This window comes from Myxocyprinus asiaticus, chromosome 23, assembly GCF_019703515.2.
Source record: "Myxocyprinus asiaticus isolate MX2 ecotype Aquarium Trade chromosome 23, UBuf_Myxa_2, whole genome shotgun sequence".
NCBI lineage: Eukaryota > Metazoa > Chordata > Actinopteri > Cypriniformes > Catostomidae > Myxocyprinus > Myxocyprinus asiaticus.
In genome coordinates this window covers 24,584,343-24,601,706 of record NC_059366.1, presented here as the reverse complement: position 1 = coordinate 24,601,706, position 17,364 = coordinate 24,584,343, and the positions used below count along the sequence as shown (strand labels likewise).

Below are 17,364 nucleotides of genomic sequence, written 5' to 3'. Positions count from 1 at the left end.
CTTCTGTCCAACCACCGCCGCTGCTGGTGCTTTCGCTCGCTAGTAGAGCGCTGTAGCCACGGCGAGACGCTGAAAGTGGACGTCCGTGCCTTTTGACGGCACAAATCCCAAGCCAGCCGCTGTATTATCCCATGCAAAATCACAGCAATGCGCCGGAAATCTAGGATATTACTATGTTTCGCTGTGCTCTGGGTCCTAGGCATAGCATATTATTTCTACTCGGGGACAACGCTGAGTCGAAAGGTAGGTTCTTATCGCTGGTTTGTTCATGTTGCAAAATCGAAGTTGTTTTGAGGGCTGTCGTTTTGAAATGTTTATTTTTTCGGGTTAATGTGAACAGCCGAATAGACGACGACGAGAGAAACCCTGCCGTTTAACCAGCATTTATATTTGGCATTTGTATTTGGACTCACAAATATAGTGTTATCGGTCTGAGCAGACTCTTTGCTGTGAATTTACTGAGACACTGTTAAATAGCCACGTTTGTTTTCGCCTACGACAGTGTTCCCCAATTAGTTTTCACCAAGGGCCAAATTCTGTCAACAATACAAAGTCAATCCTGCCATCGATATAATAATTTAAAAAAAAAAAGAAAAATGCTGCTATTATTATTGTTGTTGTTGTTATTAAAAGAGAAACACATAAATATTCTGATTTTTTTCATTAATTATTTTTCTCAGTATTAGTAGCCTGTTTTATTTATTCAAACAATTCTGAACATTTTGTTTGTATACAGATACACAAAACTACACAAATTTGCCTGCTGAAAAACAAAACAAAAACAAAAACAAAAAAACAACAACAACTTATAATGAACAATTTGGATCTCCATGTCCTCCAGGCGAGTCAACTGTTCCTGCTCATCTCCAAACGGGATCTACTCCCTGCACTTTCACTAATAGCAGATTCAATTATTAGACCTAGCATTAATATTGTTATTGTTCTTAAGGATAATATAACATTGTATTGCAATAATTTCAATAAAGAAAAGACCGTGAGCCAATGTTTTCTTATAAATTATTTATCATACATCATATTTTTTTCTGTGCAACGTTATTCTTAATGTGCACTATTCCACGTGTATTTGTACCACAGTACCTTGTGTTATATTATCCAGGCATTAAGCCGGACATTATTAAAAAAAGTATTTGGCTTCGGGAGTCTGATTGGAATATACTCGTAGCAAAATACATTTGCAAATATAAATAGGACGTATATTTATGCAACAGCACTCTTTACACATCTCACTCGCATAAAAACACAGATAATATACTCCTCAGAATGCATCAACACCATGGAAAAACATAATGAAACGGTTATGCCTTATTAGGTAAATGAATGCCTTAACAGCATTCAGTATATTAATCTCTAACAGCTGAAGGTGCGGGCATGAGACTGGTATAGATATTTGAAGAACAGTAACAGCGCCTGTACTGTACAGGGGTGAAATTGTTTCTCTTATTTTTTATACCCAATTTGGAATGCCCAATTCCCAATGCGCTCCAAGTCCTCATGGTGGTGTAGTGACTCGCCTCAATCTGGGTGGCAGATGACGAATCTCAGTTGCCTCCGTATCTGAGACCGGCAATCCGCGCATCTTATCACGTGGCTTGTTGAGCACGTTACTGCCGAGATCTAGCGCGTGTGGAGGCTTCGCGCTATTTTCCGTAACTCACCACGCGCCTCACCGAGAGCGAGAACCACATTATAGCGACCACGAGGAGGTTAACCCAACGTGACTCTACCTGCGGTATCGGTTTGGGCACAGCTGAATCGATACACTCATTGGCAAGGAGCACACGACGATATATCACCGAATCAATATTTTGAACACCGCTCTAGTACGTGTAATGTTTGCATCTTGTAACTATACTTTTGAAACCGTGTCTGTTTGAATGTTTATAGACTAGTGCTATTCACTTCCATTATGAATACTTAACCACTATTTTTGCTTTTTTCTAAATAAACAAGGGATGAGACTAAATTATGTTTTTGTGGTAATCAACTTCATGCCACAAATGCTATCAGTTGAGCTTAATTTATATTGATCCCGGAACATTCCTTATTAGGGTTGGGAACCGAGAACAGGTTCTTGTTCAGAACTGGTTCCATTCTTTAAAAAAATACCGGAATCGTATGATCTTCATGACTTTCGGTTCCGTTAACGGTTCTCCAGCATGCAATTTTCCACCGATGCGGCTTGAACACTGTCCTCAAATACTCTGACAGTGTTTCCAGTAGCGCATTTCTGCAGCAGCGCTGCCCTCTACTGACTCTACAGCATAAAAACACATAGTTCTACCAGTGTATTTGATTCCCAATCGAATGAGTCTCAAGCCAGCTCTTTACACAGTGCAAAATATAGTGCTTCCGCTATAGTCTGATATACAAAAAGAACCATTCTAATGAGTCTGTTCTTTTGAATCTACAGCGTGAAACATACAGCGCTTCCAGTATACAAGTAATTTTATACTGATGTGCAAGTTATGAATGTCCAACTCAAAATTAAATAAGAACTGTTGAAGTCTCACAAGCCTGAAGTACAACATTAGGCTACAAAACACAGTCTAAACTCTCTGGAATGTTTATTTAAGGATGACCTGTGTCTCTGTTAAATCAAGCAGTGCAGTTACTGACTGATTGTTCATATGACAATGTATAATTAAAGATACACAAGTTTTGTTGTAATAAGTGGAATTTAATAAATGATAATAAATGAATTAATGAAATGTGCCATCGCATTTTATGTTGGTTTAGATTTATTTATTTAAAATAGAGTAAGGATCTATTTTTGGATTGTATTTGTCTCTTAAAATGTCTGCAAACACACCTTTTTACAAGAACTGTATTCAGTTTATTTCTGATTTGTTATATCTGCTCTGTACAAATCTGAAATGATCTCATTTGGTAACAGACAGCAGAGGGTAAGAATTGCATTTCTCATTTCTAAAAAAAAAAGGAAAAAAAATACTAAAAGAATTACTGGAATCGTTACTGGAACCATTAAGGAACCGGAGTCGTTAAGAGGATTCGGAATCGGAACTGGAATTGTAAAATTCCTTACGATTTCCAACCCTGTTCCTTATTCACTCATTCCTCTGTCAAATAAAGAGCCATTTTTTTCATTTAAACTGGGCTTATTAGGACAAGCAAAATGCAGTTTAAGCATATCAATTTAACCACTACTTAAACAAGTATAATCTGAATTGGCAGTGGAATAGTGAATAGATTCAAATGTCAAAATTCATGCAACAGTGAAAAAGGTTCTTTTCCTATAAAGGTCCAAAGTTAAGTGCATAAACTGTATTCAGTCAGACAAAGGCTGAAGTGAGTAGGTTGATGAATAACAACATTTGTCTGTATCAGATTTGTCCGAAAGAAACTGAATATGTGTTTTGAACTTCTGATTGCTGTTACCTGGATGTCTAAATTCCATTAATTATCACTTGACAGTGTGTAAACATTGCACTGTCAGTTTTGAGAGCAGGGTGGTGCAGAGGTGGTGTACCATACAACCACATGTTTTAGTAAGACACCATTTGTCTATAGAAATGTTTGCAGAAATTCCTTCCCTCAGGCAAATTCTTAGCTCATGTTTATCTTTACTTCCCTTTGTTAAGTGACAGACTGTCTTGAGGTTTTGGTTTGTTTCATACTTTGTTTCCATGGCTGTCCATCAGCCACAGTCCACCAACTCATTTTCTTTTGTGTGTGCATTTGATATTCTGATTAAGGCACAATGAGGTAAATGGACCGCTACACATTTGAGAATTGCTCCATTATGGCATTGTGAATGTAGACTAAGAGCTTAAAGACACCCTCCAGTGAAAATCAAGTTTTTAACCTTGTTTTAATGTCCATATGGTGTTTTTTTTTTATATGATAGAAGACATACCTTGAGTGAAATCAGCAGTCAACGCCATGGCTGAACATTTTCGCCTAGGAACTGCAGTGTACTAAAGACAGTGTCAAAAATAAGGATTCAGATAGCCAGGGTTTCATATGTAACAAACCTAAGGAACCAATCCTGTCAACTTTTGGGCGGGGCTTTCCATATCAATAGCATATGCTACGGCGAAGCAAGGGGTATCAGGAAAAGCCAGGTGTAGCTATGTATCGGTATTTTGCAAGACATGTTCTGTTTTTGGATGCAAAGTTGCGAAAGGACAAATTGTGAGCCTTCATGTATTACGAAAGGATCTGAAAATCTGAGATAAATGGGTGCGGTTTATTTGGAAAAATCATAATGTCCCAGCAAAATTTCCAGAGAAAACTCAGGTTTGCAGTGGTAATTTTCCAGAGAACTGTTTTGAAAATTGTACCCAAAAACAGTTGGGTTTTTCCACTAAACTTATATTGAAGCCCAACGCGGTTCCATCAATTTATCCTGGGAACACGGCGAGTACGATCTAACATGTTGGTCAAACGGTAAGTTTCTTTTTCTTGTGTTTTATCCATTGACTGTGTCCAACAAATCTGCAGTGTGCTAGATAAAGTTAGCCATCGTTAGCATGCCAAGTTACATGATGGTTCATGTCAAATGCTGACAGGAAATTTTAGATGCTTGGGTATGTTGATGAAGAAAGTTATGGCAAACGTTACTCAAAACATATACATATTGTATATTACAATGTTAGTTATGATGAACTATATGCCTTTTTCCAGAGACTTTCTATGGTGTTCAAAGCGTTTTTTCCTGACATCACATCTAGATGTTTATTTTTACAAGGTTGCTAACTTGTCAGAGGCGCGAACGGGAACAAGGTTTGTCTAACATTAGCAACACATTATTAGCTGTTTGATAACGTAGTCAAGCTGAAGGATCATGTTATCTATTACTGTTACGTAACTTGCGTTTCTAACGTTGTAGAGAGCGATACATAAAATACATTACCATTGTGATACATCAACTTCTAGGTGGCCCTGTTCAATTCACTCCTCCTCTTCCTTCAGAATCAGTTTCTGGTTCAAACATATATGGCTGAATTACTCCAATATTACCACTTGCCATTGTGTAGCTTTTAGTACCTTTACAGTGAACAGAGTTGAAGGTGAGCAGGTAGCCCGAGCTGCAAGCGAGTGGTGCAGGGGTGAGTGGAGATGGAGGTGTGGACTAATTTGCATATTCATAAATCCAGGCATACTAAATGAGGCAAAGGTGTAGAGTTATATCGAAGCCATTTTAAGGCATGAAGGATTTATTTTCATGGAAAAATTCTTATAAATATGTCATTTTTGATTAACAAAGATGAGTTTTTAGGGGTTAAACCAGTGACTGGAGAGGGACTAAGGTATTTACACTTGATCACCTTATGCATTTTTGCTGATCGGATTGCTAGTATAAATGCCCTCCAAGACGGATACAAGATGGATATAAATCCGATCCGGAGGTGGTTTGAGATGCATTCCATTTGTAACTTGGTCAAGTGTAAAAGCATCTGACTGTTCAAGCCACATATGTAAACTTTACTCCATCCAAAAATCACTATGTCAGCGTAGAGAAAATGCGAAATATAATGGATATAACTGAGTATTTGCATAGGGCTAGCGTCGCGCAATAAATAACAAATTAAGATATGGATGCATGCTATTGTGGGAGAGACAGAACTTTTTTCTTCATTTATTTGATGCAGATCGCTGAAGAAATTGAAACTAAACACTGATGATAAGTGCAGCTGACACACATGATGCATCTTACATATGAGAACCCCCAAGGGCAAAACTAGGAATCAAATATTAAATCAGAGCTTTTTAAAATCGCTGCCTGGCATTAGCATAATCACGGGAAGTGAACTTTGTTTTATTCGCATATAGTGCGGGAATTGAAGATTGAATTTATATCCGTTTGGTGGAGACGCATTGATGTGGCCAAGTGTAAATGGAATGAGCTTATTCAGTCTGATAGCAATCCGATCAGTAAAAATGCATGAAGAGACCAAGTGTAAATGCCCCTAAAACTTTGGCTTTGAGAAATTTGCAGACTTTGGTGCATAGTCCTAGACTACCAGTTTCTTTGCTGGTAGTAGGTTATTGCTGCTTTTATCGCTGAACCATTGTAACGTATCAAGACTGCTGCTCGTGCATCTATTGGAGAAACTTCATGTACTGTAGCATAGGCACGAGGCTAAACAGCTGGCCAGCACTCCTTCATTTGGCTTAGGGCAATTTACACTGAATCCCTCTCTTTGTACAGAACATTGCTGCTGCTGATTGGTGCAGCTTGTGTTCCTTAACAGCTTTGGGGAGAAAGTAGTTTTATATCCTCAAAATGACACTGGTGGTTTATTGGAGAACTTAAATAGATGTTATTTCTGCAGGAACAGTGTTAGTTACACAATAGATTTTAAACAGATGTCAAAGATTGTGTTTCAGTGAGGAAATTAGTTCATACATGCTCAGTGAGGTTGGACGAAAGCCTCGGGAGAGCGGTAGGGATACATGGATGCTCATCACTGATTCTAGTACCTCAGTTATGCAAGGGTCAGACTATGAATATTTTCCCCATCTGCGATGAAAGTATCAGATTGGTTTTGGAGCCACGGCTGCCCTTGGATGCAGGCAGGATGGGGAAACGGGTGGCTTTTATCTCCACCGAGAAATGGGTTTGATCTGATATCCGCTCCACAACACAATTATTGACATGCTGATTGTTCTGCCCCTGTTGGCAGGATTATAGTGTAGCGGTGCTGCTTGTTCAAATCAAAGCTTGTTAACATCACGATGAACCAGACTACATGACTGATTTGTCCATCTCTCACAAAGCCGTATGTGTTGCCCTTTGATAACAGAGAGCAAATTAATTAATCTCTGTTTTATGACTGTCACACAGATTAAATTATACCAAGCAATGAATTAGCAAGGGCCCTAAATTTATGATTCCTGGAAACTGAATTTCTCCTTTTTTGATGTTGTGAAGATACTTAGCTAAATGCCACTGTGCAGTGAATTTTGAGGAAGACTAATCTTTAATAATAGTGAATGCCAAAGAGCTCAAATGCAGCATCTTTGCATGCCTTTATATATTTTCTGGAAGGACTTTGTGAATATTAATGTATGAGGTTACATTTTACTTGCTAGAGAGTATACTGAACTTTAAATTTGAAGGGCAATATTTGCAGGGTTCTTATGCCTGTTATCTCTTCCCCAAGATGCTGTCTGCTAAAACTCGTCCCAACCTTGGAAATATGATGCTTGTGCCGCTCTTTGCCAAGAGATGTTTTTCTTCCTCATGTCTAACAGCTGAGCTTCAAAAGACCTTGATATTTTTTGGCTATGTGAAGTTGGCAACTGGAATAATCTAGATTATGTTTTCTCATCTTGTTGAATCAGCAGTTTAATTCCAGAGATTGAATAAAGTCTTTTTTTTTTTTTTTAAACAGGGCTAATTTTGAATCTTAATAGTTACACTGTACAAAAGTTCTCCCACAATTCTCCCTCCTTTTTCCTTTGATTAGAACAGGCAATTATATAGGAAGCACAACGGTTTTTTTACGACCAGACCTTTGACTGGAACGTGATTGTATGTGTATCCATAAAGGGTTTTAAAGACACGTTGACTGAAAAGAAACACCTCTGTCCTGTGCTATAACTTTGGAACCAATGGATAACTGAGTGACCTGAATGAGCAAAGGTCACTGAGCAGGGTTTATGAGCATGGAATATCTCTTTCTCAGGCCTCTATTTGTACCAGAAGGAAGTAAGGGTGTAAGCTGAAATAGCGAGTATACGCACAAGACTTCAGTCAAGAATTTTTTCTGTCGTTGTGCAAACTAGCAGGGCAAGTTTGATCTTTTCCTGATAAGGAAAGGTGAGATGAGTTTTTAGAGTTGGGGTACTTGAGTTAGGGCTCAGACTCGAGTCTGAGTCACGAGTCCAATTTTAATGGACTTGGACTTGTCACGGACTCGGATGCATTTTTACTCTGACTTGACTCGAGCCTTTGGGACTACTTTTTCCGAGTCCAGCCGAGTCCATGACATTTGTGATGCAATGAAAAAAATAAATAACAAAACAGAAATTAATGAACACATCTGTCTGCATGCTGCTGTATTAGCCCCTGAAGTCGTAGATGTAGCCAGAGTTGTTTCACTGTGTTTAAGCGAACGCACGCATGCGCGCGCACACACACACACACACACACGTGCACAGGCACACTCATCAGTCAACCTATATGCTTGAATGTTACCATAGAGACTACTGTATAGCATCGACAACCGAGGTGGCTGGCATGATGAAAACATAAATACGGGTATGTATCCAATGTAATAGAAAATAAACAAGGCAGTTTCACACGACACATGACCTGACAACTTGTAAAATTGCATGTGTTTTGTTTGTGCAGCCAAGACGGTGCTCGCATTGCGGTTTCATCTTGGTTAAAAACTTAAAATCAAGAACTTCATTGAGTCAAGTCACCCACATCATGTCTTTCACAGTTTACTAAAAACAGCATATCGAAATAACAATACATACAGAATTAATATTGGATATCAAGTCTTTTTAGGCATAATGTATCTACACATGTAGGCTTCTGTAGTCTCTTGTGGTCCACACAGTGTTGTCAGCTTGAACTGGTCCATAATAGCTTGATGAATGAACTGTGTAACTTTTTAAATAGTCAGGGGAAAAAAGCGTTATTGCTAAAGCATACAGCAACTCTAAACAGATAAACAGCACCTTTATTATTGATTGACTATTTTCAAAGCATTGATGAGCTGCTTAAAATACATTCTTTTACAGCATTTGTCCACCATTCACAACATTCAACTATGCACAATAAAATATAAGGATATTTTGGGTAGTGAAAATTTGTTTATAATTGAATTATAGACTATAAATGTATTATTTGATGACAGAGATTTTGTATGAAGCTAAACTTCATGTTACAAGATGAATTTAGTTGGTTATGATGTTTTTATATTAAATGTTTATTTTATTTTTATTGTAAATCACCGGGTAACTTATGCACGTCTTTTTTTTTTTTTAGCCTATATCTCTGACACTTTTGAAGGACAATTCTGTTAAATTTATGACTCGCATTGCTATTCTCCATGTTTTTGCGGTTAAAGAAGAGCTCAATGAAATTCTTTGGTTGGTATTTAAAGATTTCAGACTGATTGCAGACCAACGTGGCTGCCGCTCAAGCAAATAATTATTATTATTTTTTATCTTCTGTGGCAGCTGCTGCGAGATGCACACGGACGCATCAGGGATTTAGATACAAGAACAGCACGCAGACCTGCCCTGCATTGTGCTGTTTCCCACAAATTAACTAGAAAATCATGTCTGTGACGACATGGCCTTAATAATATCAGTGGGCTTTTCCAGTGTTTTTGGATGTAGCATTTGCAGTCCAATCGTGAGACGTAAATACTCAGCGAGTGCTAATTACAACTATGTTGTCTCATTTGTACAGTGTGTATTTTCCCAAATCAGTCGGCAGATAGAGAAAAAAGATTCTGAAAAATCTCAGTATAGACTATTATTTCTTTAGGGATAATTTTAAATAAAACTAAACTAAATTGAATTGACAAATTGAAAATGAAGTAGAAATAAAAACAAAATTAAAAGGGGCAGACAACTCTCCAATAATTTGAATTTGGACTGCAATACTCATTTCAAACGCTTGTTGTCAGTCTTACATAGCACCTTTAATCAATTGAGTTATTAACACTTAAAATCTTTAGTCTATGGATTTAAAAAAAAAAAAACTAAGTTCAAGGAACAAAGATATGAGTAATGAGCCCAAAACTTGATATTTTAAGAAATGTTTATGTAAGAAAACTTGATTTCTCCAGTAATGACAACATTAGGCCTAGGGTTTGTAGTGTGCCAAAAGAAAAATAAAATTAAAAAAATAACTTTATAGAAAGCATGAAGCATATTTATTATAATTGTTACAGTGATTTATTTTGTCACGCTGCAATTGTTTTTTTGAAATATTGTCATGTACAAACATTCAACATTTTTAGGTATTTGGCAACAGAGATGAATGTTCTGTATTTGGTAAGATAAAGGTCAATGTAGATTTGCAGAAATCCTCTCCAGTGCTCCCATAACTCCCTGCCTGTTCAGTTAGGGAGTGAGATTTGATAAAATTTTATACATCCCTGCTTAACACTTCAGCTTCAGCTATGTTATCAGAGACAGTTTCTCTGAATCCATTCATTCTTAGTTATAGACTAAACTTGAAGTGATTACTAATGTTACTGTGCAGTTTTTCAGTAAAAAACTAGTTACTGTGTGTTTTGGAAGAACAAGGTGATTGAATCTGTCTCTGTGAACAGTGGTAAAGGAAGACCCAGTTGGGTTGCGTTGTTAACTCAAATGCTTGTCAGTACATTGGCTGCGAGCCAGGAGGCAATGGCAGGAGGAATTGAATGGCGAAATCCAGAAAGAATAGCCTTGCAAGATGCTGAATTGCTAATACTATGGTGGCTGAATTAGATGTCTGAATCTAAAATTTGTTTAGAGTTTTCACTTGTATTCGTCCCCTCTCATCGAATGCCTGATTTGAAATGCACTTGCGGGAGGATATATATGGACACCTACAGTACCAGAGAGTCTTTAAAGGGATAGTTCACTCAAAATGTACTCACCCTCATGATATCCCAGGTGTGAATGACCTGAGCACATTTGAAGAAAAACATCTTAGCTAAGTATGTCCTTAAAATGCAAGTGAATGGAGATTTTTGAAGCTTCAAAAATCATATGTCTCACTGTTTACTTAAAACAGCATATCAAAATAACAATACATACAGAATTAATATTGGATATCAAGTCTTTTTAGGCGTAATGTATCTACACATGTAGGCTTCTGTATTCTCTTGTGGTCCACACAGTGTTGTCAGCTTGAACTGGTCCATAATAGCTTGATGAATGAACTGTGTAACTTTTTAAGTAGTCAGGGTAAAAAAAAAAGCGTTATTGCTAAAGCAGACAGCAACTCTAAACAGATAAACAGCACCTATTTATTATTGATTGACTATTTTCAATAAGAAAAACATCTTAGCCAAGTAGGTCCTTAAAATGCAAGTGAATAGAGATTTTTGAAGCTCCAAAAATCACACAGTCAGCATAAATGTCATTGATACAGCTCCAGCCGTTAAATTAATGTGTTCTAAAAAGATACGATCACTTTTGGTGCGAAAAAAGATAAATATTTAAGTACTTTTTAACTATAATCAAATGCTTCCGGTATGCTTCACGAGAGGGTGGATTCCAAGCGGTCTCATGTGACATATTCGCGTTGCCATGATACCAGCGTAATCTCACGTTCTCCTCTTGGTTGAGACATGCTGGATAAGAACACAAATGCACCATTGTGAGTAAAGAAACAGATCAATACAGATCTAAACCAAAACCAACTAAGCTTCTGTATGGTGTTCCTGACTTGTAAACAGCGCTGCTCTTCCGGCTGTGACTCTCATACGTCAGTTCTTGCGTGTTTCAAATGCAATACGATTACGTCATGCGCGTTACACTCCTGACTGGAAGCATGATTTAGAGTTTTAAAAAAAGTCTTAATGTCTTAAATTCAGTTTTCCCAAAATTTAAGGTCATAAGTTTTAAATATCATAGATGATACAACAGAAGTCTTTATTTTTATTTAAAGAGGTCTTAAATTTTGGGGCGGAAAGAGAGGAATCATGATGTGACCTAATGTAATGGTCAAACTTCAAAAGAATATGATTTAATTAAATAAATGCTGCATCCTTCAAAGTGAAAACACGGCACTGTGGGGGCTTTTGAGTGTTTCCAACTGTTGCAGAGCAGTTCTCAATCATTAAGCCATATCGTAAATTTATGACAAACTATCACTAAAGATCAACTGTTGATGATAATTATATAAAGTTGATTAAATATGACAGTGTTTACTTTTTTAATTGTTTATATTGTAATTTGTTGTAGGAGTGCACATTTTATTTCCTTTATTTGTTTGAATGAGCAGCTGGAAGCAGTGAAGCGCAACCATTTCAAAATAAGAGTATCCGGTGTATTTCAAAGTTAAAGTGCCATTAAAGTTAAAAGTCCCCCCCCATAATAGCGTATCTGGAATTTAATTAAATTTGGACTCTTGTAGCCTCTGTCTGGCCCTCCCCATCACAGGAAGAAAATAGTAGGAACATTTAATATAGACTACCAATTAAAAAAAAAACTATTGGCAGATTAATTGCCTTTCAACACATAATCGAATCAGCACAATCCAATATTGGTTGACCTCTAATTTGTATTTATTTATATAATGGTACATAAACTAATTTTAATGTGATATATGTGGAAAACATGTCTTAAGTATTTTAAACTTTCATATAGCTTACCCTGTTTTACTGATAAGCATCATTATGGCCATGTTGAATGTGTGCCTCTGCCTGTTTAAGTAAGAGTCTGTGATACATTTTTAGATTGTGTTGATTTGATTTGGTAGGGGGATACGGTATTTAATTTTATTTGTTCAGGTCTTGAAATAGGTCTTAAAGGGGACCTATTATGCAAAATTCACTTTTACATGGTGTTTGAACATAAATGTGAGTCAGCAGTGTGTGTACACAACCACCCTACAATGTTAAAAGTCCACCCACTCCTCTTTCTTATATTTCTATTAATCAAAAACAGTGTCTCAAAATGACTGGTTTTCGTATCCGCTCTAAAGTGACGTCACTTTAGAGCAGGCCATGCCCACGACTGGTGACAGACTCCACCCTATTATCATAGATCCTCCCCTGAGTGATCGACACACAGTCCGCCATTTTTTTTCCGCGCTGGAGTGGCTGCAGTGAGAAGAATAATGTCTCAACTTCATAAGCGTCATAAGTGTTCTGTTGTTGGCTGTACAAGTGAATATAAGGGTCTTCATGTACTCCCGGCATCAGAGCCACTGAAGACGCAGTGGACAAGTTTTGTTTTTGAAAAAAATGTGCCCCAAAACATACCAAAATACTTGGATGTTTGTGCAAATCATTTTACACCGGACTGCTTTGTGAATGAGGGTCAATATAAAGCAGGATTTAAAAAAAATTTGACTCAAGCATGGATCAGTACCAACTGTTTGTGTTCCAGCTTTATATCCTGAAGATTTAAGTGTCGCACTTTATATTTTGTGAATGTTTGCAAATCGCCTTTACGAATGTGCTTGTTAGCTGATTCCACGGCTAATGCAGCTAAAGTTACCATTGTCTCTGATTGTATTCACGGAGACCAGAGCTATGTCGATATAGCTTGTTTTCACATGACGTCGCGTCACTGCGTTGCTGTTGTGTGAAATGCAGATGGAGGGCAGAAAGTGATTTTCTACATAAGAAGCACTATCACAAACTCAATTCCTCTGTTTTGCATCGTTTACTGTTGCTCATACATATATGGCTGAACTCTGGTATTTACGGTGTCAGTCATATTGGTTCTGATTTGTTGTTGCTATAGTATCCGAAGCACGAGCTGTAAAGGCACAGCCCTCTTCCGGAAAGGGGGTGGGGAGCAGCAGCTCATTTGCATTTAAAGAGACACTTTTTTTGATTCCACCCAAAAAGAGGCATTTACAACATGGTGTAATAAATGATCCATGGGATATTTTGAGCTGAAACTTCAGACACATTCTGGGGACACCTGGGACTTGTATTACATCTTGTAAAAAGGGGTATAATAGGTCTCCTTTAAAGTTTTAAATTTTATTTTTAAACCGCTGGAGTCGTATCGATGATGTTTATGCTGATTTTTGGAGCTTCAAAAGAGAAATCTCCATTCACTTGTATTTTAAGGACCTACTGAGTTAAAATATATTTTTCTATTTTTCTTAAAATGTGTTTTGGTGAAGAAAGTCATACACATATGGGATATAATGAAAGTAAATAATGAGAGAATTTTCATTTTTGGGTGAACTATCCCTTTAAATATTGCATGTAGAGGTAGAGAGCAGCCAGCATGTTTATTCAAAGGACCATTATCTTGGGAAATGTATCTTCTGCTGAATTTGTTATTTGACAAAATCTATTAACCTTTGCTGTGTAGTTATCTTTCTGAATTTTTCACATTTCTCAAGCATTTAGATCAGTCTCGGATCTCTCTATGATGTATACTTTAGCTAATGCAAAGTGTATATGAGTGTAATGCGATTTCTTCTGCAGCTCAGTTAATTGTAGATTCCTGATAAGAAATGAGCTTTTGATGTTAAGGGTCATTCAGTTTTCAATAGAGTTTAGGCTGTGAGATTTCTGACATCACTGTGTTGAAGTGTTAGCTTTGTCTGGTTTTTTGGTCATCAACATCAACACAGTTAACCACTTTATTAGTTCATAGAGAGGCCTAGATGAAAAAGACTGTCATCAATATTTACTGGGCTGGAACATAGCCTCGTTTTTCATTTCTACAAGTGACAGCACAGGCTCATATAAAAAAGATGATATAATAATTATATGGATTATTTACAAATACATTTGTGTTTTGCTTTTTTTGGTAAATCAGTGCTTGATCTAAATTGTAATTGATTGCTCTTTATCATTTGACTTCAATGTAATTATTTTAATATCATTTTCAAAAGACCCCATAAAATAATAATTTTAGTGATGATTTTGTGGCATTGCTTAGAGGTCATCTATATGTTTGTGTACCACTTAACACTGACCGAATTCTCTTCTGGGAAAATGAACCAAAAAATATTGTTGGCTCATGCAGCACTTTACAGATTTTTGTCCAATCAAATGCTCTCTAAAATGAGACTGTCCCTCCCCCTGCGACCAACCAGCCTAGTAGCAAATCATGGTTCATGGCGGTGACGAACTAAAGTCTGTAGTCTTTTTAAAAAAAAAAAAAAAAGGGTCCTTCAAGATGTCCTACCCAAACCTCCTGTGTTATTTGGACATCAACACATGGCAGAATCAAAATATTTCATGAAGACTAACTCAAATCTTCATCTGCAGTAACTTAGCTTGATCACTTCTGCTCCATCTACAAGACAAAACAAAAACTGAGTGTTTGTTGTTGATAAGCTCTAACTGGCTTGCACTCTTCAAGATGTCAATAATGATTGGCCAAAGTAGTTCAAACTTGTTTATAAACCAGCCTGGACTCATGAACATTACAAGACCATTACAACATTTTTGCATAATGAAATTATGTGCTTTATTATAGGGCTGGGCGATAGGACGATGTTATTGATATCGACAATGTCTTACAAAGATCCAGATGCCGATTGCGACACTCATTGACAGACGATGATCGACAATATCAGAAAATGGCAAAACCATGGATCCGGGAAGTCGCCAAATATATTAAACAGTAGCCCAGGATGTGAAACTAGCACCTGCCAACCGCAAAATGCAACGAGGCTGAATCCAGTCCGCAAGCTCGTCGTCCAAATGTATTTCATGTGTGGGTAATTTTGCTCATCTACTCGGAAAAGGCGGGCGACCTGTAAGATGTCTCGGAGTGACACATGACAAGAAATGCTGTTAGTCACAAAGACACGTGCTTGAAGAAACACACTTTATTAAATTAAGAACAGACAAAAGAAAAGCTGTCAATGCTTGTGTCTGATTCGCTGTTTGTTCAGAGGCGTGCAGCGCAAGTCTGTCTTGTGGAACAAGCGCATGTAAAGAGTTTTTTTTTTCTCTGTTTCATTTGTCTGAAAACTGTTTGCAAGAATAATGTTGTCTATGAGAATGCTGCAAAGTATCTCCGATCATCTCAGGAGGTGCTGTGAGTTTAGTTCGCTTTATTTCCACGTGGTTAGCATGCATTGTGAATGCAACTCTGCAGGTTCAGAAATGTATATATCTTTGTATTAAAGAAACAAAGATGAAAGTGATTAAATCAAGTAATACAAGACACATTCACCTTGAACCTAAAATTGAGTTCTATTTTATTTTCTTTAGGCAGCATTAACTGTATTACCAAAACACAATACAAACACATTCGATAAGAACACACATTTGCCAGTATTTTGGGAACTCAAGGGATTCATTAGGCTTATTTATTTTGATTATTATTGTCTTTACATTTATAATTGTCTTTAGTTCTTAATCTGTAGGCTATTAGTAATTTTCCACATGGTGTCGTTGACAGATACTTGCGTGATGGCAAATGGAGCCGTTGGAGAAGGTAAATGTTTAAATAAGGTGGTCAAATGAGATTAATTTTTTTTTGATCACTTTACTTCTTTTTTGTTTAGTTTAAAGTGCAGTTTGAATTTAGAAATGTGTTTTTGTTTGTTTTTCTTGTTTCAATAAATGAATAAAATTAAGTCAAAATCAAGCAAAACAAATTCACCGACCCTCTGCAAGGGGGGTTGACAATGTAATCATATATCTCAATATTTTAAGGCGATTATCGATAAAATAATTTTTACACATTGCCCAGCCCTACTTTATTACACCTCTGCCTGCAGTTTTCTAGTGAAATGTCCAGCGGGGGGCACCAAAAGCTAGTGAAATACTGTAGTGTCGTAATCAGACAAGGTTTTAATAGTGAATATTAGATGGAGGTTTTAATGAGTTATGCATACCCCCCCAACCTAAAACTTTAACCTTAACCTAACTGTGATAAAGTTGAGATTGTGAGCAATGGTGGTGTCAGGAGACAATGAAACAGGTTCAAGGTCATTTCTTTTAATGAAAGCACACCCACAATCGATGGTAACCATCAACTAACATTAACTCATGAGATCACTGGACACTCTCTCTCGTGCCTTCTGGTCCCTCTCTCCCATTCTGATGCTCTGGCATGCCTTATCAGGTCTCACTCCTCCGATTTTTCTCGGTGTGCAAGATGGCGCCTTTTTGTGTGTGGCTTGCAGTCTGCTCCCTGAAGTGTCTCTTAGTTTGTCTATTTTAATGTGTCTTTTGGTTCTTTTTATTCCAAGTTGTCTCACCACTTATAGTATATGACCATCAAACTCTGTTGGATCTCCAGGTTTTTGTGGATGAGATGCCTAAAGTTCAGAGAGGCCAACAAAACTCTCCTCCTCCCTCCCTGGCATCTCTACCTGCATGTTTGTGCCGCCCTCCGTGCTCTCTACCTGGGGAAAAGACGCCGCAAAACACGGGGAGGTGCTGCCGTTAAGCTCAAGCTCCTAGTGTTATCAAACAAGAAGGTCCATCCTTGTTTGGTTTTTCCTACTCGTGATGTGGATTATAAACGTTTTATCACCTGGCGTTCATCCTGTACGCTCTTGGAATATACCCATTGTTCCGCCTACCTTTGATCAGCGGCCCCAGCACTGCTCGCCTCGTCTTCGGTGTGTCGGTGTGTGTGCATGCCTTCTCTGCTCGTTGTGCCAGACCTCACAGTCGACTGACGTTCCGGTGCGGGTAAGGATGGCTTTGATCAGTGCGAGATCAATGGTAAATAAAACTTTTATTCTCAATGACTTCT

At 37.6% G+C, this 17,364-nt stretch overlaps 1 protein-coding gene across 1 annotated transcript in view; it reads left to right on the top strand.

The window, feature by feature from the left end:
* The window catches only part of LOC127414129 (polypeptide N-acetylgalactosaminyltransferase 2), a 155,416-nt gene continuing 138,052 nt past the window's right edge, over positions 1-17,364 (top strand). Inside the window, exon 1 of the mRNA XM_051651912.1 lies at positions 1-243. Within this exon, the coding sequence (XP_051507872.1) occupies positions 148-243 (96 nt within the window). The 5' untranslated portion in view covers positions 1-147. The remainder of the gene's footprint in view (positions 244-17,364) is intronic.